The sequence below is a fragment of the Notamacropus eugenii genome, chromosome 6, assembly GCF_028372415.1.
Source record: "Notamacropus eugenii isolate mMacEug1 chromosome 6, mMacEug1.pri_v2, whole genome shotgun sequence".
Taxonomy (NCBI): Eukaryota; Metazoa; Chordata; class Mammalia; order Diprotodontia; family Macropodidae; genus Notamacropus; species Notamacropus eugenii.
The window spans coordinates 37894137-37917829 of NC_092877.1; the positions used below are offsets into that span (position 1 = coordinate 37894137).

General features: G+C 40.5%; 1 protein-coding gene across 1 annotated transcript in view; it reads right to left on the reverse strand.

Moving 5' to 3' along the window:
• Window positions 1-776: 776 nt before the first annotated feature.
• The window catches only part of COPB1 (COPI coat complex subunit beta 1), a 33456-nt gene continuing 10539 nt past the window's right edge, over window positions 777-23693 (reverse strand). The window contains exons 7-22 of the mRNA XM_072619543.1: window positions 23423-23560; window positions 21842-21961; window positions 16807-16914; window positions 16573-16719; window positions 15154-15299; window positions 13853-13949; window positions 12307-12467; window positions 10041-10161; window positions 9220-9447; window positions 8943-9122; window positions 6715-6859; window positions 5401-5520; window positions 4561-4706; window positions 3640-3729; window positions 3005-3160; window positions 777-1164 (exon numbers count right to left, since the gene is read on the reverse strand). Coding sequence (XP_072475644.1) covers window positions 1105-1164; window positions 3005-3160; window positions 3640-3729; window positions 4561-4706; window positions 5401-5520; window positions 6715-6859; window positions 8943-9122; window positions 9220-9447; window positions 10041-10161; window positions 12307-12467; window positions 13853-13949; window positions 15154-15299; window positions 16573-16719; window positions 16807-16914; window positions 21842-21961; window positions 23423-23560 — 2163 coding nt within the window. The 3' untranslated portion in view covers window positions 777-1104. The remainder of the gene's footprint in view (window positions 1165-3004; window positions 3161-3639; window positions 3730-4560; window positions 4707-5400; window positions 5521-6714; window positions 6860-8942; window positions 9123-9219; window positions 9448-10040; window positions 10162-12306; window positions 12468-13852; window positions 13950-15153; window positions 15300-16572; window positions 16720-16806; window positions 16915-21841; window positions 21962-23422; window positions 23561-23693) is intronic.

The following is a 23693-nucleotide window of genomic DNA, read 5'->3' on the forward strand; positions in this document are numbered from 1 at the left end:
AGCTGAGCACACATGTCAAGGTGGAGAGTTTCCTAAATCCTCTCAACCATAGTTTTCATAATGTGGCTTTCCTAATTAAGCTAAACCACTATGGACTCACGGTAAATACAACAGTATACTCCAAAGCCACATGTAAATGATTTTAAAAACAGATAATGGCTTATTGATTCTATCAATCTTCTCCATCAGTGGGGACCATAGCACTGTGTGTGTGCACTCCCTAACATTTCTTCACACTGAAGATGAATCTCTCTCAAGTTAATCTGATATGGATTCCCTGGTGCTAAATTTCATCAAATTACAAAAACACATGAAGATTGAGCTCAGCGGTTTCAGCTATGTCAGTGTCCAGATGTTAAATGGACATAACCATGCGGGTAAATCGAGGCCTCTTTCTTGATTGCACCTCCTTTTCACATTCTCTTCAAAGACTTATGTCTATTCATAAGCAAAATATACTCTATTACACTGATTAGTTGCTAAGTATTTTCTTCTGAAGAGCTGACCTGTACCTGGTCCTTTTAATTCATAGCACAGCAGCAAAAGTGCTGAACCAAGGGTGGGCATACCTTGATATTAGGCCTTCCCTCTGCTGTGAAGCAGCTCTGGGACCAGGAAACACTCCTGTAGGATCCAGAAGCCCACATGGGGCTAATCTCTAATCTTTTTCCCAGTTCTAACATTCTCTAACGCAATGAAAAATCAAAGACTAATTTCAGCACCTGAACTCAGATCCTACCATATGTCCCTGTCAAAAAAAAACATACACAAACAGGTAAGTAGCAAATCAAATTATGCATTTATTTATAAAATGACAAAAGTCCTAAGAATAGACAGATTGTACTGTGAAACAGTCTTAGTACATGTGGAAGATGTTATATGCTTTAAAGACAGTACACAGAATGGCTAAGACCGAAAGAGAAAAATAAATTGTAATTTTTAACTCAGTCTTGATTTAGGGTAAAAGTTATAAATTATCTGCTGGAATGCATTCAGCACAAATTCAGATTCTACATTACACAGAGCATGAAGGAATACAAGTTGCTTGGAGTCCAACAAGACACATACCTAAATCTGGAAATCTGAAAAGGCCTTTTCTGACTTTTATACACTAGTTTTCTTCTGAGACAGATTGATCTTATCTCCAAGGCTAAGGGCCATTCCCTGTAAAGAAGAAAGAGCATGTTTGCATTTCTGACACCACATAAAAGCAGTCAGCCATTTGCATGGTGCCTCTAACAGTCACAAAAATAGACTCAGAAGTAGCAGCCACCTAACTCCATCCCAATTCTCAGAGTTCTCATATTGCATTTATAGAAGGCATAGTTCTGCACAGTGTATGTACAAAGAGAGAGCTAGGTTCTATGCTGTTAGACTGTACTTACAGTATTAGGTCTAATTCTGGACCTGTTTTAGAAGGACACTGACAAACTGGAATATATCCAGAAAAGGATGACCAAGATGATGAGGAATGATTAAAGTAGCTGAAAGTGTTTTAGTTCTGAGGAGAGAAGACTTAGGACATATAACTATCTTAAAATAAGTGAATGGCTCTCTTCTGAAAAGGGGACCACATTTATTTTGTGTACCTCCAAAGGGGAAGAGAGACTGGGAAAAATACAGCTAGATGGTAATTCATATAAAAGTGACTGGGGGCATGGAGGGGAGGCTCTTAGTGAACTGCAGGTTCAAAGTATGACATAAATAGACAAAAAGAGCTAATTTAATTTTTGGTTGTATCAGCATAAACTCCAGAAAAAAGGAGACAATAGCCCAACTGATCTTTGCCATAAGGCAGCAAGGTGGCACAATGGACAGAAGGCTGGGTCTGGAGTCAAGAAGATCTGAGTTCAAATCTGGCCCCAGACACTACTAGTTGTGCAACTCTGGACAAGTCACTTACCCACTGTTTGCCATTATGCACTGGAGAAGGAAATGGCAGACCACTCCAGTGGTTTTGTCAAGAAAAACCAATGGACGGTATTGGCATGCTATGGTCCATGGACCTGAACAGGACATGACTGATCAACAACAATTCTACCACAGTGAAATCAAATTTAGAGTACTGTGTCCTAGTCACATTTTTAAGAAGGTCACTGACAAGCTGATGAGCATCCAGAAGCCACCATGATCCCAATGGAATAGAAAACCATGCTATACAAAAAACAGGGTAATGAAGCTTGGAAAACAGAAGGTTTGGGAGAAGAGGGAAATAGTCATCTGTAAGTAAATGAGAATAATATTAAAGAAACTTTAGTTTCATTCTGCCTGTCCCCAAAGGATGGAAGTGGGAATTACGGGTGGTAGTTGCTGAGAGGCAGATCTGAACTACATGTAGAGGAAAACTTTCTAATGATCAGAGATATTGAAAAGTGAAAGGGACTGTCTTAGAAAATAACGAATTTCTCATAACTGGAGGCGTTTCTGTAGAAACTGGAGTGACAATTTGTCAGGACTTTTGAGTTCTGAGCTCTGAGTTCTATGATCATCAAGTTGAAATTAAGAGGGGGGGAAAGATTTTGGATCAATATGAGAAGAAACTTGTTAACAATGAAAGCTTCTCCAGGAATGTAATGTAACTTTGCGAACCAGCAAGTACCCTGTCATTAGGAGTGCTCCAGAGAAGCTGAATGACCTGGATGCTACAGAGGAAATTCCTGCAGTGGGTGGGATGCTGGATTAGATCATTTTTAAGATCCTCCTGAAATTTCCTGATTCTCTGCTTTTGTGATGAACCTTGGACTCCAGGATTTATTTCAACTGAGAGGCAGAACAGCTTTACACACAAGGTCCAGAATGATGATTCCCAAAGGGACACAATGGAAGTGAGTTAAATATCTTGCCTATGAAGAAAATATGCCTGCTGTATATCTATGGAATCCGGCAAAGCTATTACGCAGCTATGGAGACAGTAATGAAAATAGAGTTTTTTAGAAACAACTTTCTTTCCTACATCCGAGAAGTGGAAGGTACAAAGACAGTTCAAAGGAAGGACAATCATTACCTGACTCTTTGCACGAATCCGTATGTGGCCAGTAACTGGAGCTTCCAGTCCAAGATGAATTGGTTTTTCAATACTGACATTGGCAAGTGCATCTTCTCCAAATATGGACCGGGCATAAAGATTGGCAGCCATGAAGCCACAGTATCCGGAAAGGGCCTGAAAGAGAATAACAATGACTTTAACACTTCACCCAGGGGCTCAGCATGCAAGGTCAGGTATCCCATATAAGCCTTTACTGGCAGGGCTGGGAGTCCTATGAATCAGGTACCTATAGTGCTACATCAACCAGAAACCAATGAAATCTATATTGCAATGAAAATGACTCTTTACCAGCAGATATATTTTGATTCATATCAGAGTTACTGCAAAAGGGTAGGATGTTTGGGAGGGGAAAATAAGAGGGAGAGAAAGAGAGAGAAGTTAGGGGAACTGCTAATATTTTCCATAAAAGCAAAAATAATTTCTTACAAAACTCCTCTGGATAAAGTCTCTAGAAAAATGGCGAAGAAATGGTTAATGGGGGAAAACCTAGATCAGTCATTCAGTAGGTTAATTTAGGTAGAGCCTTATTATAGTAGATGCTCATTAGGAGGCCACCCCAGAGTGTCCAACAGCAAATTAAGACAGGGTGTTACCTTCTCTGGAGTGAGGCACTTCATATTGGTTGACTTCAGTATATGATGTAAATATTCATTTAAATCAATTATATTTGTGTTAACTGTCACCTACAAGGAGGAAAAAGAAATCAATGAGAACAATAGACTGGGAGTTAGGGAAACTTCTATTCCTAGGTCTACACTATAGCTGTATGACCTCTGGACCTCAGTTTCATCATCTGTAAAAAAGAGAAAAAGAAAAGAGAAATGGGTCTTAGGTAACTTCTAAAATCTCAGGTCTAAAATACTATGATCTTAAAAAGAAAAAAATTCTCACAATAATTTCTCTTAGTGTTGCAGAAACTTCCAACTGCTAAAAAGGTAAACTACAGACAGCATTACTTTAATTTCACTTTATATCAATGGGGAAAAAAAACCCTTTGTTTTCAGAGGAGTAACTACATTCTTCACATTTCTCTTCGAACTGGATGCCAGAATGAATACTTTTTGATAGGGAATGACCTCAATAACAAATCAGTCATGCTTTGTGCTGAACACCTACAACAGCTGCCGAAGGTGGAGTGACTGAACGCATGTCTCCAGAAGCGCTGTGGCATCCCATTCCTTGAGGTAACTGGATTCAGTCATCTTTCCTCCCATGACCATCTGAGACAGAGCCTGCAACACTCTGCTCACCTAGGCTAACTATGCAGTGCTGATCTCATGCCTGAGAGTGGAAAGTGTTTTTTTGTTTGTTGTTTTTGGAAAACTGTTTTCTTGGTAAGCCTAACCAAGGCTAATTTCTAGGTAGTATGAATGGACTGAAGAAGCTGCAAGTTCTCTTTCTGTATCTGTCACTTGCCATGGGGAAAGGTTTCACTAGGAACTCCCGATTACCATACTAACCCCAAAGTAGGGAGGATAATAAGCAAGAAGCCCACCACTTTCCCCCATACTAACTTTGTTTTCCCACTCAAATTCTGCCCACATCTGGCGGAACTCAGCATCAGTACAAGAAGCAGGTTGGATGTAGTCCATGATGTCAATGTGAATGTCACTGAGGACCACACAGTTTCTGTCACTTGCTGCTCCAGATACATCATATACTGCAGACAAAAATTTAAAAACACACAAAACCCCCACACAACTGTGAGACTGGCAGGTTAATTCATATGAATGAAAAACATGACTTCAACATTTGGAAAAGCAAAACATACTTTGAAATCTTATTTTTAAGAGGCTTTCTCTTTCACTGAACACTAACTTCATTTTTACAACTCAACAAGCAGTATTAACCAACTAATATGCGCCTTGTACTATGTAATGGCCTTTCACTGATGTCCTCTGATGCCTAATTGTACATAATCTTGGGTTCTTAAAGACTGTTATGAGAGCACACTTGCTGGTCAGTCCAACCCAAGCTGGAAAGGAGTTGAATATGGGCCTAGTAATAGATGGCAGATCTGTCACCTAACCATCAGGTTAGCTAAGGGCGGATAGGTTTATCACCAGTGCTGGAACCCAAGGACTGATTTTTTGGAGGTGATCAATTCACAAATACAGTTAAAGGATGGAATGACTATGACCTGGGCTGGTGCCATACCAACAAAATATTTGAAATACTAATGTACTGTGCTAGATATTTTTTGGGAGGGACACAAAAGCAGTATAAGACACTCTGACATCACAGAATAGTGGATCTCGCACACCACCCACTTATTAGGGAAGACCTTCTTTAGATTTCCTTTTCCATGATGTATGCCCCAGATATGCTATTGTACAACATGCTTGGCATCTTACCTATATTACCAAAAATAATTCCATTTTCTGTTGAAGCTACTTTAACATTGGCCTTAATATTTGCAAAATCATGAGGTGCAAGAGTCAAAGGAGATGGCTTTTCCACAAGTTTAAGATCCCCTGGAGAAAAAAAAAATCAGTTTGTATATGGTAAAATCTTAGACATCAAAATGTAAATTGCTTAAGTTTTTAGCTTATTATAATAACAGAAAAGGGGAAACATTTAGAGTTATGCCATTTTCTTTCTTTCGTTTTTATAATACAGCCTGTGCATTTTTATTTGTTTTAAAACTTGGGAACCTCAGAATAATTTTATAGTGATTCTTAATCTGAATACCCAGAGATGCAGAACAATGGATGCTGATCAGTCATTTCAATGTATGTACATAAACTTCTGACAAAGAAGTTTACTCATGTTAGTAATTCATTCCAAATTAAGGGAGATACCTGACCATTAAAGCAAGGACACATTTGTTTCCACAAAGGTCTCCATACAGATCCCAAGCTGCACCAAAACAAAAAAAGGGAGGACTCCTGTACTTGAAGACCCCCTCTCTCCATTTCCCTCTGACTTACATGGTCATCCCAGGTACTAAATGATCCCTGGGAATATTCCACATTTTTGCTTTTCAAAGTAAAATGTGAAAAAGAGTAGGGATGTAACTACTTCAGACATGTGCACTATAAGGCAGAGGAAAAAACAGAATCCAAAGGAGGAACCAATGAAATCCCATTAAAGGGACGAGCATCACGGATGAGCACCGGCTTGGTGATGCCCAAGGCACAAACCAGGTACGCAGTTCTGTACTGAGCAAATGGACAGTTTCAAAAGAGCGAAGTCACAACAACAGTCTTCTATTTCACCTGTTCCCTTCACTGACACCCAGAAAAATCTACACTTACCCAAACTATGCGGTACAATGAACTGTTTAGCTTCAAATGCCAAAAACAGAAGAGAGCCAGTGTGAAAACAGAGACCCAAGGGAACCTGAGCTGCAAGGCTCTGATTGCTATGTGGAGCATTTAATCCATTATCCCAAAAGGCTTCACTGTTGCTTGTTCACTTGAATAATGTCACTTTAATGGACAAAATATGACTAGAATATATTCAGAAATTGTAGCTTTGTAAGCTACTGATAAATATATTGCAAAGGAGTTCAGACCCAGGAAAATGGCATTTGATACTTTAAAAAAGTCCTAGGCTAAGGGCTTGCTAAGTATAGTTACCTGAAAGCTACTCATTAGAATTGTCAGTAGAGGAGAACCAGTGCTAAGTTTTAGCTTCATACCTACACACCATGGATATGTCCTTACCTAGTGTGGCTAGTTCTAATGTGCAGTTCTGCAAAGTATCACTGGTTTGGTTCACAACAAGTACATCCAGAACAATGTCATATTGGTTGACATGAACATAAGCTTCTGCATAAACAGGATCTGAGAAGCCTGTTAGCTGGGTAACCTGCCAAACAAAAATAAAGAGAATACTGAATGCCTGGATTTCCAAGATATCAATTTTACAGCAAGTACCTGTATGCCAAATGATTACACCCTGTAGACCTCTGACACAGTGTTGTTTGGATCTCTTAAGCTACTCTATGACAGGTGCAACGTCCCACATAAAAATTTTCTAGAATATCTAAGTGGGAAATTAATGTAAGACAATTCAAACCATTCTCCAAGTGGATCTGGAGAACTCTGTTATTCATCACTTACAGCAGAATTTCAAACTAATGCATAATTTGAATGTTCTAGAGTCTCAATATTAAAATGGATTTTCAGACCTCCATCCCCTTCTAGCTTATCAGAGGAAAGATGTGGCATGTATCTAACAACACTAGAGGAATAAAGTTTAAAAAATTCTAACATATTCTTCCTCCTCATCACGATTACTTCTTTCTTTCTGAGGGCAAAAAAGAACGTTAGTAGGAAGGAAAAACTGGGAAGCAGGAAATCTGCTTCTGAGTACACAACCTGCCATAATTGTATAACTCTGGGCAATAACTTTCCCTCTGGGCTCCAGACTTTGTCTGTAAAATTAAAAATTTGAACTACATGGTGTATGAAGCCAAGTCCAGCTCTACTATTTTGTATTTGCACTTTCCAGTACAGGTTTTCTGGACACATTGAGACAGTGGGCATGAACAAACTCAACTCCTGGAGTATGGATATAGCAGCTTCCTCATTCTGGCTCTAAATGTTAACAAAAGGATGTTAACTTCTTTTGTTAGATATCACACTGTACAGGGGCTTCCAGATAAGATGGTGACCTGTAAAGTCCTAGAAAACCCACCTCTCTCAGAACTGCACCAGGAAAGAGCTAATGAATTACCAGAGTAATGACCACGAGACCAGAGAGGAACACCAGTCAGTTCTTCCATCCATTTCGGAGGTGCACCAGAAGATGCTAGAAGCCTGCATATCCTTGGAGAGGGAATGGGCCAGGGAATACAAAAAACAGTGCAAGCTCTGGTAAATGGGGCCTGCCCTATCAGAGCTATAATGGGGGACAAAGCCAGTCTCTGTGGGTCACTACACAGGGAAACAGAGCAGGACAGTGCATACCTTGGGATACTCAGAGCCACAGCAGGAGACAAGGCCAGCTTGGTATCCAGGAAAATGCACAAAGGAGCCTTTTAGAAGGCCTGAGACTAGCACCATCTCCAATCTCTGACATCTGACTGTGGTCTGTTAGGGCCACAGCAAGGAATGGAACCAACTCTCAACTGGTAAGGAGACCGTGATAGGGCTGAGGCTAAGACCTATAGTGCCACAAGGAGACAGAGAGAATCCAGGCAGCCACTCCATCCAGACTACAGAAGGGACAGGACCAGAGTGGGCCTGTCCACCATGTATGAGACAGTAAGAAAGGGTGGAGTCTGGCCCTGGCACATAGGCCCAATTCATAGAACCAAGTCAGAGATATGAGTAAATAGAAAATTCCAAAAGCAATTAAAAAAGTACTAAAAGTTAAGAGAAGCCCAGAGGCAACCCTCCCAAGAGATTTTTAAAACATATTTTACTCTATACCAAGAAAAAATGAAACAAGGAATAAAAAACGGAATTGGAGCTCTTGAAAATACTAGAGGGACAATAAATAGCTTCCCCACATAGTATACTGACCTTCCTGAAAAGTAGAATGAAGCTAAAAGAACTCAATGATTCCATGAGACAATTAGAACTAATAAAACCAAGTTAAAAGACTAAAAAATTAGAACAGGTAAGGTATTTATCTCAAACAAATGAACTAGAAAACAGGTCAAAGAGAGAATTTATGAATCACTTAACTCTTTGAAAACCACGACCAAACAGAAGCTCAGAGTTTATTTGTTTTTGCACTAAAAACTTACCAAAGTTATCTCCCCACCAATTTGGGCAGGGCAGTATAACAGCAAGTAAATGAGATCAAAAGTTAGCTTATGTTCTTCTTAAACGAAGGACTTCTAAATGTTTTTGTTGTAATTACAGAAGAAAACTTTTAAAATATTCCCTAAGTCAAAGACCTAAAGAAAAGATGATTCCGCGAACTTGCAATTCTCTCTAACCTTGTTAAGCTTTGATGCCAGCGGGTCGGCTGCTTCCTTCCTCTGTGTATTCCCCATCGCTGCCAGCAGGCTCAGCTGAAACTGGTCCTCCTTACAGTTGATTTCATTTTTGGCAGTGAGTTGCATGAAGGAAATGGGGTCATCAGGCTGGACAGTCACATTCCTCTTTTCGGACTCTTTCTAGATTGAACAAGCACCACAGAGCTGTCCTCAGTATACTCAGGTTTCCCCTCTACAGGTTCTATGCACACAGCTCTAACAGTCGGTGAGCACTCACCTTCTGGGACAGCTTCTCTTCCTCCAGTTTAGCAGATAGCATGTGAGAAAGGGACTGCCTGCACTCTTTATTGAAGATATCGTTCATTAAAGGTGAACACTCGGACAAGACCTTGAGGCACAGGGAGATGCGATCTACATCATCATCTGTAATGGGCTTCTTGGGAAGAGAGGATTTGCCCAGATGAAGAATGGTGGCCATGAGCAGCATAGCTTCAGCAATAAAAGACTGCAGTGGAAAAAAGAATGCCTTAGTTGTCCACTTCCAATAAAGAACTTCTGATCTTTAACAAACACATGATAGTAGGAAACAAAGTCAAACTTCTTTACCCTCTGCCTCTTTTTTTTTCCATATTCAATTGCCAAAAACTTGAACTGGTATCCCAACTGCCTAGAGGTAACGCTCAAATGCTTAGCCTGGTACTCAAAGCTCTCCAGAATCCAACTCCAAGCTTCATGTTGAGGCCTCTCTAACTATTCCAGTTAAACTGGACCACTTACCATTTCCCAAATAGATCCCACACTTTCCCACTCTTGCTCATGCTCTTACTTTCAGGTGAAATCTCATTTCACTCTCATCAATTTTGATAGTACAACCCCTACCAGCTTCCCCCAAGCAGACTTCTCTGGTTCCCTGGACCAGAAGCTCTACATGGCTCCTCTAAATGCCCATACACTTGTGCCTGCACTGTCTTAGGGCAGGTGTTACAATCTGCTTTCTCTCATAATTACTTGTTTCCTTCTCTAAACTGAGTTGAGTGAAGGTGGATCTGGGGCCTTAGACAAGCCTCTGTTCAATGACCACTGGGGGGATGGACTTACATTTTGCTTTTTTTTCTCTTGAACCAGAGCCACATAACGTAAAGCGATCTTGGTCAGAGTTGTGGCAAGGGAGGCTGCAACAAAGAAGTCCCCGTCGAGGAGGAATGCCCGAAGAGGAGGCCTAAGGGGAAAGAAATGAAAGGTAGGCTGAAGATGGTAAAAACACACACGTTGGCACTGTAAACCTTTTGGAGAAAGGCTTGTTTCCTGAATTTCCTCTTTTTAAGAGAGCAAGAGAAGGAAGCTAGAGCACAAGCCATCAGTGTCTCCACTTGGGCTCCACCATGTCCTTGATACATGGCCTCTTAGAGTCTGTTTCCTTCCATCTTTTAACTTTTAGTTTCAATTAGTGAGCATTTATTTTCCCCTCCCAAATAGTAGGGTGAGGGTGAGGAACAAATAGGGAATATCAAGGTGAACCAGTTCTCATGTTGGCCAGAAAAAGAGCTATGTCCCATTCTGCATCTGGAACCTTTTACCCATCCATCAGGAGGTAGGCAGCAAGCTTCCTCACTGGTCTATGGAACTGTGGCTGGCCACTACCCTGGTCAGAGTTCTGAAGTCTTTCCAAGACTGTCCTTATCGTTCTAAGACTATTATTGTTCTCTGGTTCTGCTTACTTCACTCTGTATCAGTTCATACAACTCTTCTCGGGCTTTTTGAGGCCATCCCTTCATCATTTTTTACAGTGCAATAGCATCACTCATACTAGCAGTCCTAGGTTGATGGTCACCTCCTGAGTTTCTGGTTCTTGGCCTTCACAAAAAGAACTACTTTAGATTTTTTTGTGCATATGGGTCTTTTTCTCTTTTCATTGCTCTGTTTGGAGGTACAGGAGTATGAATAGTACAAGTGAGTCAAAGGGCATGCAGTATTTAGTGTCTTGGGGGTACAGCTTCTGAATGGTTCCCAAAAAGGCTAGACCATTTGTAGTCCCAGTGTCAGTGCCTTCATTCACATGCCTTTTGTTCCACAGTCTCTCCAATAACTTTCACTTCCTGATCTGTCACCCGCCAAGGTGTCCAGTATGAGTTAGAATCTCAGAATTGCATTAATTTGAATTCTTCTATTATTTATTTTTTTATATGTCAATTGCTCCTTGGCAGACTGCCTATTCATATCCTTTGACCATTTATCAACCGGGGAATGGTCTGAGCCTTAGTTTTCTCATCTATAAAATCAAAATAAGTTTTACTATCTGCCTCAGAATGGATGGGAGGATTAAAGGAGAAATATAAAAACTTTATGAACTATATGTGAAACATCTTATAGCTTTACAGTAAAATGTAAAGTAATAAAACATTTTTTCTGAGGTACATGGCACAACTGTGCATCACCTGCAAGAGCCAAATGGAAATGGAGATAAAAGAATTCAGATTATGACGACAAAGAAGAATAACACAGAAGAAACCCAAGGCACCCTACATCCCAATTGCTATCCATGCTGCATAAAGGGCACTAGAGATCTTCAAAGGTTCAAGGAAAGACTAGAAAGGCTTCAATGTTCTAGTATTTTACAAGGGAATTAAGCTGAAGAAGGATGGGATGCTGTCAAGAATGACACTGTAAAGATGTGAAATAGAATGACTCCCAAGAGAATGAAAATAGAGAACTATGCAAAGCAACTGATGTAGCTGAGTAAAGACCAATTCATATTTGGAAAAGACATGTACACAAGATGGCTGTAATGGCCATTAACTGAGAATGAATACTAAAGAGGATCAGAGACCTGCAAGAAAAGCACCAGGACTGCTAAAGCCCAGAATGGACTGCAGTTGGTAACAATGCCAAGGACGGCTTTAAAGCTGTGCTGGGAGCAAGAGGAGGATCAAAGCAGGGTGGGCTGCTGCTCAGGGAGGACGGGACAGTGCCAAGGATGGCAGACTGGCTCAACTACTCAGCTCTAACTTTGCTTGTTCCCTTCTCCAAAGGGTATTATATCTTTGAATTAGGAAGGACAGAAAAAAATGGCTAATGAGGAGTTAAAACCCAAGAATTATGAGATAGTTAAACAAAATCTAACTACCCTCAATGGACTCATGGAACGAGGGTCTTCAACCTGATAATGAATCAGTGTCAGTGATCTCCAAGAGACACTGGAGAGGGAGACAAATGCTGCAGGACTTCATAGCTGAGTCTCAGTTTCACCATCTGCACAATGGGTTTTTATGAAATGAAATAAGACAATATCTATAAAGCACTTTATAATAAAAAAACCAATGTGTCTATAAGTTAAGATTCTTAAGAGGACAGGTGACTTGGCTACCTGTCTTCCTCCTTTTTGGCTGGTCTGGAACTGCTGAGAGCACTCTGAGTAGCATAAGTACCCATCTCGGTTACCAGTTTCTGAACTGGCCCCACACTGATTTCCTCTTCAGGTTTTAATTCACCAGCTTCTTTCTTTATTTCTGATTCCACAATTGGGATCTAAGAATCAAGCAGAAACATAACTAGCAACACTTTGAACCACAGAAATAATGAAGGTGGCATCATGCTCCTCATTTTGGATGCTTTTATAATTTAATCACTTCGGGAAACACTGTAAGCTCTGCCCTAAGAGAGGACATACAATTTTTACAGAAAAAGAATATTTTTAAATGGGAGGAAAAGGTTATTTGCTATTACTATGATTCATGCTAATATACTCCAACTCTACCTATTCCTGTCTCTCTAGTTCACAATTCTACCTCTTTTTCTTTCCTTCCCTTGAAATACTAATCATAAGTAACACCAGTCTCAAGCAATGTCAGTCTGTCCAGGTGTCAATATTACCTTCATCATCTGCACATTTCCTATATACTTTAGGTAATAGCTTATGTTTATACAACACTTGATGATTATAAAATGCTTTCACAGACTAACTCCATTTTAATAACTCCTTGAGGGAGGCAGTAAAAGTATTATTCTTCTCATTTTGCTGATAAGGAGAGAATAAGGGATTTTTCTAATGTCACATAATTCATGAGCAGCAGTGGCAGAATTCATAAGCTTGCAGACTGCTGGAATTAGAAGATATCTCTTGTCCCACCCTCTTCACTTTACAGATAAGGAGGTTTAAGACCAGAGAAATTAGTGAGTTGGCCAAGGTCAAATAGTAAGATATGATTTGCTCCAGCTCAAGTCTTGTCTTTTCTTTTTCTTTTTTTAACTAAATCTAGTAATTTTTCTAACACAAAATGATTCTTAAATACAATTTTCCATTTTTATGGAATCCAAGAAATTAAAAATTTGAAGGGATCATAAGATACTTTTTTTGTTCAATTTTCTCATGCTAAAAACAAAGAAACTGAAGGCTACAAAGGTTAAGGGATCTGTCCAAAGTCATACAGCTGCTGAGATAAGAACCCAAACTCCCAGCTATGGATAATTCCAATGTTCCACTGAAAACTATGTTGGGCTTTACTAAAAGCATTTGCCTTTCCATCTTTGAGAATTAATCTCAAATGGACCATAAATATTTTTTAGTATCATATCATCTTCCTGGGAGAGGCAACACATAGCTACAAAGATAACTCTGGAGTCAGAAAAACCTGGGTCTAAGTCTTGCCTCTGACTCTGTGGTCCTGGGCAAGTCACTTATCCTCTAGGTCTCTGGGCCAAGTGTCCCACTCAAATAGAACAGAGACCACTGAACTACGCCTAAGGATCCCTTCAAGATACATCATGCCTCAATTTTCAAAATGTCATCTGTTTCTCACTGAATTTTTATTTTACTTTTTCCTAACTTTTGAATTAGTTAGCTAAAACACATCACTGATGAATGTACAAAAGTAAAGTTTTATATATGACTGAATTACCAAGAGAAAACATACCTCCCCCAAAGACCTGCGGACTTCAGTCATTACACTCTGTATGTCTTCTTTGGTACTACAATACTCTCCCAGGATCCACAAAGCTCCCCGGTAAATTCTAACAGAAGGAAAAAAACAACAACAAGAAGTGCATTATGAACCCTGAGCCAGTTATTCAATTCAGTGAAGACCTCAACTTAGATTTTCAAATTTAAGACAAAAACACAAGATGATATGATTTTAAGGAACTGTAGATGATACTGTAAAAAGGGTGCTCTCGCTCTCTTGTGCATGCCACGGTCTCTCTCCCCCCATATTGCATTTCTTTGGAGTCTTTCCATATACTGTAAGATTAACAAGAAAATTATGTTTTTATTCACAATTAAGAACTGAAAACTCATTCTAAAATGTTATCAGTACAAATGATAAACATAGGGGTAAAAATTAAATTTCAAAACTTTTTTATAGTGGGCTTCCTTCCATTATTACTTGTGTGCTTTGGACATATTCACTAATCTCTGGGCCTCAGTTCCTTCATTTGAAAAATGAGGGGTTGGTCTAGAAGATTTCTAAGTTCTTCCTATTTCGAAAATGTATAAGGACTATACTAAAGTATATGTAATTCTATCACCCTATATATTTAATCACTCTGAAAGGTTACTATGCTACTGTACTTTTAAAACAAAAAAAATTTTCTTCTGAATTTATCAAAAAAGAATTAATTTTATGAATGGGACAGCAGACAGTAAAGGGATGCAAGGTATCCGCTTTTAATAAACTGTGAAAAATATACAGAAGTAGAGAGAAACCTACAATATACAAATTTGCCATTTTACAGTTGCCCTTTACTGGGTGGATATCCTATTTTGGGACACTGTCATGTGTACTTAAATAGAGTAAAATTCAAATCTAACAATTTTTTATTATAAACAGATTACTTTAATAAAGGCACATAATTTTAGATGTAGGTTGCCCTTTAATTTCTGTTCCCTAGCACATATAAAATTTAATATAAAGACAACAGAAAAGTAGTGACATTTAGTATTACATATATGTATGTCCATATCTACCTACCTACTTATCAAGATACTATCCTCACTTGAGCTTTTATTACATTTTTAAGGAAGTCAGGTGGGGAGGAAGAGCTAACCCTTTAATTCATAACTCTTCCCCCTAAAATGACACTGGTCTTCTCTGGGCTGTTTACCCTAAATCACTCTTCTCCACTGGATTTGCTATCATCTATATCAACTCTTAAAATCTTCAAAGAGAAAAAGAGACAAAACGTTAACTGTACAGATTTGAGAAGATTTTAAACCTACTTGACAGACTTAATAGCATGAAAGACTTCAAGCATTTTCTCAACAATCAGTAATCGGAGATGGTCAAACCGCTGAATAGCTTCCCGGACAAACTCTAAGACGTCAGCAGCTGCTGCTTCATTGTTGTCACTGAGAAACTCCATTAGCTTAGAAAAAAAAAATAGCAGCTACTGTATAACTCAGGAAGAAAGGAAGCCCAAGCCAGAATCCCATTCTTTAAGGGAATTAGTGTGTAAGCATTTACTAAGCATCTACTGTGTGCCAGCACCACACCCCACAGTAGTGAGCACAGACATTCTACCCCTGTGGCCCCCCAAGATGGACACAGCATTCTCATGAGGATCATTTGTCTGCTCCAGACCCTGTACCATAGACATAAAGACACCACAGCCCAGAAAAATGACAGGCTTTGTCCCATGTCTGGAAGGGACAGAATTTGAACCCAGGTCTTGGGGATCCAAAGAAGTGCTTTATCAGGTGAAGAAGGCAAAAGGTCCCACAACAATATTGGAGTAGGCCTCCCTTGGATCTTCCTCCTCTGAAGCCACTGCTGTGGTCCCATAAGGATACAAACAGTGGGATTTGTCTGACGTAACTACTGAAAGTGCGCACTGATGGAAAATGCTTTCCTTGGGTCTGGGGGGGAAAGCACTGCTCGTTTTCTTACAACTTACTGTAAAAGGGTGGCTAATTTACTACTCAAATAAGAATTTCTGTAATTCCATAAATGAAAATGAAATCATACTGGGACCTAAAAAACCCAAGACATAAAAGATACAATTTTAGAGAATCACAGATTCTCAGAGTGAATTTTCCAGATCACAGACTCTTACAGTTTTAAGTACTGAACTTGTCAAACTGCTGAACAGCTTCCTGGAAACCTTCTTATGAGATACGAAAGTAAATCTGCAATATTTATTACCTTTATAACAGTATGCAGAGTACAATTTAACCATGTGATGATGATTCAGGATAATGTGGTGAAACATTACTACCAAAGACAGAAGCTGTCCCTTCCAGGCCCAAAGCTCTATGGCCTTTGTGGGCAGCACCAAATGCGAGGCTCTCAGGGGGAAAGGTGTATGCTACCATGGCTTCCCACCGCTGCCCCTTTTCAGCAGCATCTCAGAGAACCTCTTGGCTCTTCGCTCATTTTTGCTTCCATATGTTGCTCAATATAATCTAGGAAGAGCTGAAGGCTGAGAAACCAAGCTTACTCAATAAGTAAAATGAAGTGTATACATAATTCTAAGTCAAAAAGCTTTGACACTTGAGGATAGCTCCTCACTTGTGCTATTCAGAAAAAGCACAGGTTAGTGGCAGGTTATTTTCCTTACTCCCCTTAGGAGGAGTCTGACGATGTGCCTACTTAAATATAAAAATGGAAACATCTTTCTGAGACAGTCAGGTTCCACCTACCACTGGAATGACGTTTGCAGCCATATCTGGAAACCGAACAGAGCAAGAGTGCAGCGTGCGGACGAGGAGCTGTCTGTATTTGTCAGTGTCTTCATGCTCCGACACATTATTGGTTTTAATCACTTCCTTCTTCAGGACAATCACTAGCTACAAGACCGAATACAATAAGTTCCCAAGTTATACATTAAGGCACATTATAGTGGATGGAGCATGGTAATCAGAACTTGTTTTTACCTCTTCCACATTTCTGGAAGACACAAGGTCTAGTGCTAACTGCAAAGTTTTCTTTCGCACTTCTAAATCTGGAGTACTCAATACTCTCAAGATGTCCATAACCAGATCCTAGAAAGAACAAAAACTCTGTTTAAAGAAACTTTTATTTTCATACATCAAATACAGAAACTAAGATTTTTAGTGAATATCCTTTTCAGTAAAGAAGCAATGTCATACAGGGAAAGGGCACCACGTAAGGAGTGTAGCAACTCAGCTTTGACCCTGTCCGTGTGAAGCTGGACAAATCGCCAGGCTGCTTTGGGTCTCAGTAACCTCATCAGCAAAATTAAGGGGCTAATCTCTAAAATAATCTCTAAGATTAATAATCTGTTAAGTCCTTCATATCCGAAAGGTCTATATGTAACAATATTAAGCAAACTGCAAGTATGATGAAGATAACTGTTGATGAAGAAAGTTTATCTTTGTGAAACACATGTTATAGCATAAAATCTCAATTAATTAGAACCTACTTAATCAAAAGCCTCAAAAGAAACTTTTAGAAATCTGCATGTCATTCATTCTATTTTTGACGAGAAAGGCAAATGTCAACAAACTAAGTAATATCTGAGATGAAAACAAACTTCTAGGACATGAGTATTGTATTTTGGAATTAGCATAAACTCAATTCAATTCAACAGACATTTAAGTGTCCATCAGGTAAAGGGCTGCAACAGGTATTGGTAATATAAAGAGTTTATCAAATTCAATAAACATTTATTATGCCTTACTACGAGCCAGAGGGCTGCTAGGAGAAGGAAATGGCAAACCACTTCAGTATCTTTGCCAAGAAAACACCAAATGGGTCACATTCTCAGAGTGAATTTTCCAGATCACAGACTCTTACAGTTTTAAGTACTGAACTTGTCAAACTGCTGAACAGCTTCCTGGAAACCTTCTTACGAGATACGAAAGTAAATCTGCAATATTTATTACCTTTATAACAGTATGCAGAGTACAATTTAACAACAGGAGACTCCACATTGTCCCTACCCCCGCAGTCTCTTCCCTGATTGGAGGGCTAGAAGATCGAGCACTAAATTCCACCCAAAACTTTCCTTTACAGACAGCAAGGACCTGAACTCTCCTTACTCTCCTCCCCTTTCCAGCTTTATCTTCAATCATTAGACTGTAAGGGACCATCTTTATCTTACTTGTATCCTTAGCACAGTGCTTGGCACATGGTGTTACTCAGCTTTTGCAGTTGTGTCTGACTCTTTATGACCCCATTTGGGGTTTTCATGGCAGAAGTACTAGTGCAGCTTGTCATTTATCTCATTTTAGGGTCAGGGTTAGAAACTGAGGCAAACAGTTACTGGTAAAGTGACTTGCCCGGGGTCACAGAGCTAATAAGTGTCTCCGGCCAGATGTGACCTCAGGAAGATGGGATTTTCTGACTTCAGGTCCGGTACTCTATACACTGTGCCACCTAGCTGCCAATTGTGGGAGAGGGAAGAATAAGACATGCAGGAGAGACTGTAAAAGGATAAGGCTGGACAAAATGCTGAAAGAAATGAGGACTGAAAAACCACTTTAACTGGGAAAGAGGAAAGGTTTAATGGAGAAAGCAACATCTTGAGCTGGGAAGAAAAGATTTCAAGAGGCAAAAATGTGGAGAGTCCTGAGGCACAGGCCTCAGTAAATACAAGGAGGGAGGAGAATATAAAACTAAATCAGGGAACAACTTGTCTAGAATACTGGGTATGTGAAGGCATGTACAGTGGGGCAGCCTCACTTGTCATTGTTTGGCTCTTGATAGCTCACAGTGGGTGCAAACAGCAACGGTTTCTGTTGAGGGTCTTCCCCTCCCAGACTGTTTTTTTTTTTTTTGACTACGTAAAAGAGGCCATTCTCTGCCTCATTTCTTACTTAGCTTTAATCACTGAATGGGCATTACCTTAGTCAAACTGAGACCTATTAAAGACCTTCATTAAAAAGAGCCAAGGTCTCCCACTGCATCCAGGACCATCTCCAGTCGTCCTGATCTATGTACTGCCACCAGACCCAGGTGGCTCCGGAGGTGACCTTGCACAGCCCTGCTCCACTTAAATCCAATTCACTTGCAAGTCACAGTATCACCTCCCTGATGACATGGCCCTCTTTGAGAACAAAGGATGAACAACAGTGGGATAAGGCTGGGAAGACAGAGGGACCACCATGTGGGTGCCATGTGCTGGGGATACAAATAGGCACATGCTAGACAGTGCCTACCCTCAAAGAATTTACATTCCAAGAGGGAAAGACAAAATAAAGGAAACGTTGGAAAGCAAAGAGGGAGAGATACATGATGGTAGCATGGCTAGAGACATCTCACAAGGACTCTGGGGGTCAGGAACTGAGCAAGATAAAACCAAACTGGCCTATTGAAGCTTGGTTTTCAGGTGGGGAAGAAGAGGAAGTAATGGCCTGAGTGGAGACAACCCAGCTGGAAATGTCTAGGAAGTGCTGCGGAGGCTCAGTCCAAGCAGGAGAAGGCCAAGGATGCAGAAGGCCTTACCTATGTAACTAAACACTTTGTATTACATGACTAATATGGAAATGTTTTGTAAGACTGCATGTATATAACCTATATCAAACTTAGAGAAAAGGGAGGGGAAGGAAGGAGGAATAAAAATTTCTAACTCAAAATTTTACAAAAAATTAGTGTTAAAAATTGACTGTACATGTAATTGGAAAAAATAAATACTAACTGGAGCCTGTATTCCATCACCGAAATGGTTTCAGAAAAACCTGAGAAGATCTGCATAAATGATGCAGCAAAGTGAGCAGAATCAGGAGAACCACAGACACAGTAACTGAGAATCAACTGCAAGAGACTTAGGAACTCTGATCAATACAACGACCAGTCATGACACCAAGAGACTGATGATAAGTATTCAACCCAAGGAGACAGAGAGAGAGGGAGAAAGCACAACAGCGCTGACGGACTCTCAGTATGGCCTGAGGTGTATTTCTTCTCTTTCTTCCTCTGGCTTTTTGGGAGGGGGCAGAAGAGAGAACACAGCTAATGAGGAAGTCTGTTTTGCATGACTATACATATTGTAAAGGATTTGGGGTTTTTTTTTTTGCCTTCTCATTGGGTGGGGAAGGGAAGAGAGAATTTGTAACAGAAAATAAAAAAAGTTGATGTATTTCATCCTCAAGGCATTGAGGAGCCAGTGATAGTTTTTAAACAGAAGAGTGATCTCATTAGGATTGTGCATTAGGGAGGTTATATTGGCAGTCACTGAGCTCTGAAGTTAGGTGGCTAGGACAATGGTGCCCAAAGAGAGAACAAAGGCCAGATTGAGGGCACTAGTGGTTTAAGTGAAAGACAGTGGGGAGGAAACTGACAGGGTTTGGCAAGTGACTGGACACGCAGGGTAGGGAAGAGCAAAGAGATGAGCAACCATCTTGGAGGTGCAGATTGTTTCATTTGTATCCCCAGTGCCCACTGGGGTGTGTGACACACAGAAGGCACTAAACAGTCTTCCAGCCTGGGTGACTGGGGAGATACACAGAAATAAGGAAGCTGAAGAACTGGTTTGGGAAGAGTCAATTAAGAACACAATGAATCTGAAGGGTCCTTAGAACACAGAGGTGACTGACGGGCAGCTGGAAATACAGGACTGGAGGTCAAGAGAGACAGCAGAGATGGATACACAGATTAGGAGACGTTTCCACAAAAGTGATGGTTGAAACCACAAACGCTGGATGAGATCACCAAAAGGAGAGAATGCAAACAGAGAAGTGAGATGAGGATAAAGCCTTAAGGGACACCTGCAATTAAAGGAGAATGACCTAGGATGAGGAGGTCCATAAAGTCAGAGAAGGTTTTATTTTCTACTTCGTATCCTTGATGGCTCACAGCAGGTTCTTAAATGAATGTTGAGTAAATGAAAAAGGAGACAGACTGCTGGGCACAGCGTGAGGAAAACTGAATGAAAGTCATGTCATGGAAGCCAAGTGAGAGGAGGTTAGGGAGACTGTGGTCAGCAGCACTAACTGCTGAATGTCAAGAGGATAAGGCCTGAGAAGACCCTCAGACGGGCCTGAAAGAAAGGACCACTGGGGACCTTGTAGAGTTGTTTCAGTGCTGGGGAAGCTGGAAGCTGAGGGTTGAAGAGGGGATGGGGGATGAGAAACTACACATGGTCTTTTCTACAGGTTTCACAGTGAAGGTCAGGAGGGCCATAAGATAAAACTGGAAGGGAGAGCAGAACCAAGGAAATGGGTTTTGTGGATGGGGAAGCTGGAGCATGTCTATGGTTAGAAAGGAAAGACTCAGTAGAAAGTGAATGCTCAACTCGCAGCCACCAAGTCACACTGACCACAACAACACTGCCAATCCCTGAGGTGTTCACTTGGTCTTGGATTGATACCAATAGATTTAGTAATGACAGCTCACCTCTGTTCAGAGAATCCTTCCTCTTCTTCCAAGACATGTTTGAATGAGTACCACCATGAAGGAGGAAGGATTCTATGAGCAGAGATGAACTGAGTCATTCCTACCACCTGAAGACTTTCCTGATCTCCTTAAGCTGTCAGTACCTCTTTCTTCCCAAATGGGCTCGGAGTTAATTTTGTTGTTCAGCTGTTCAGTTGTGTCCAACTCTTCATGACCCTGCGAACCATACTGTCTGTGGAATTTTCTTAGCAAAGATACTGGAGTGTTAGCCATTTTCTTCTCCAGTGGATTAAGGCAAACAGAGATTATGTGACCTGCTGAGGGTCACACCGCTAGTGAGTGTCTGAGATTGGATTTGAACTCTGGTCTTCCTGAATCCAAGTCCAGCAATCTCTCCACGGAGTCGTCGAGCTGCCTCTTGTAATCAACTACTTTCTATTTATTTGTATTTGTTCTCTTTATATTTATTCTGCATACATTTATACATGTACATGGTTCTCCCCCACCCCCCCAAAAAACCATACACTCCTTGGGAGCGCACTGTATTTGTATCTCTTCAGTGCTTGGCAGGGTCCCTGGCAGACAGAATGTATTAAATGAATTAATACTCACCTGTAGCACACGCTCATGAGCAGGATGCTCTTTGAGCTCTATCAATCGATCCAGGACAATGAGTTTGACATTGTTGTCACTCTCTTTAATAATTAAGTCAATGTAACACTGAGCAGCAGCCTGGAGAACAAAAGCACACGTATTTAACAACCTACTGTGGCGACTCCCAACCACACACACCAGAAGGACCTAGTCTAGTCCCGCCCCCAAGACTCAGGAGAGCAGCCAAAGCAGCCCAGTGCTTCATCTACTATGTCACCTAGCTGCCTCTAGGCATCTGTAAAATGGGGATAAGAACATATCCCTTCTAGGGTTATCATGAAGATCAAAAGACATATATATAAAGTGTGTTGCAAACTTCTAAGTGTCACACAATCTACATGCTAGCTGCTGTTGTTACCTGCTTTCCCAAGGGACAACAGACGAATAGCAGCCAATCAGAAGGGGAGAGAGGGCTACTCTAATAACAAGAAGTGACAGCTAAGAGTCTTGGACCAAGGGTGCAAAAGGAAAACCCACCAAAAGTCAGTACATAAAGACTTGCGGAAGCCAAGCAGCTTAGTTCCCTCAGTGCAGGGGCAAAAGGCTCTCCCAACCTTAACAGAGTCTGAGCATGTCCCTCCAGTGGCCAAGGCTGAGAGGCAGAGGCAGGCCTGCAGAAGGAGCTCCAGGTTGTCCAGGAGGGAGAAGCCAGGCTTCGAAGTCCTCCACATAAACTAGTGGGTGACCCTGGGCAAGCCACTCCACTGCCTGTTTCCACACCATTTTGTAAATGGGGGCAAAAATACTTGTACTAGGTACCTCATAAGGTTGTTGCGATGAGAGCACTTTGCAAATGTTCAAGTGCTATGGAAACTTAGTGATTTTTTATCATCATGGCCCAGAGTAATCAGGAAATAGTTAAAGTGTCATCAGTATATTGTTTAAGGCAACAAGCAAATCTAAAATTCATTCTGGAAAGATTTGCATCCAAAATGATTAAAAGAAAAAACAGATCTTGGTGTTTAAAGAGAGAAACACTCAGCTATCCAAAGAACCTGAACATCCAGAATGGCTCATTCCCTAAGACCTTTGGAGAGTTGCTCTTTTACTGTATTTCTGTTCAAGATCAGAGCTGAGAAAGAAACCATCCAAGACCTTAAGACAACCAATGCAACCTTTTCTGTAATCCATCCAAGGAAAGCTTTGGAAACCACCTCCAGTAAGGAGGAATGCTGATATGCCCTGAGGATATCATCTCTCTTAGAAATTGGACTATGTGGGAAATTGTTTTGACTATGCATATTTGTTACATAGATTTGTTTGTGGATCCCCATTCCCCCCTCCACAACCCTCCCCCCAGCTGGGGGGAAGAGATAAGAGAGAAAAAATGCTCAACAGAAAAATTAAAATAAAAGTTACATAAAAAAGAGAAAGCAGAAAAAATAATATTACGTAAGGAAATGGCTTTATGTAATTCCTATTCGTTTTATGTCATATGAATACAAAGTGAACTGTCCCCAGTGACTATAAACACAAAATCCATAAGACACCTCATTTTTCACCCAATATCGCCTCAAAAGACACAAAAGACTGCAATACCTTGATTGCTGTTGGGGCGCTGGAGAGCGTCACTAAAGTGCCCGCAGCTTCATATTTTACTGCAGGGCTAGATGACTGCAATAAATTGTAGATGCAACGAATGAAACGAGCTCTTTCTGATGGGTTTGCGTGGCACACCTAGAGGAAAACAAGCGTGGTTCTAACTGACAGTAGGAATACTTGTTCACACAGTCAGGAAGTTCCTATCCATAGGACATGATCCTATGAAAGATCACCTTTAAACAGGATTGATATAAAGAAAATACAATGG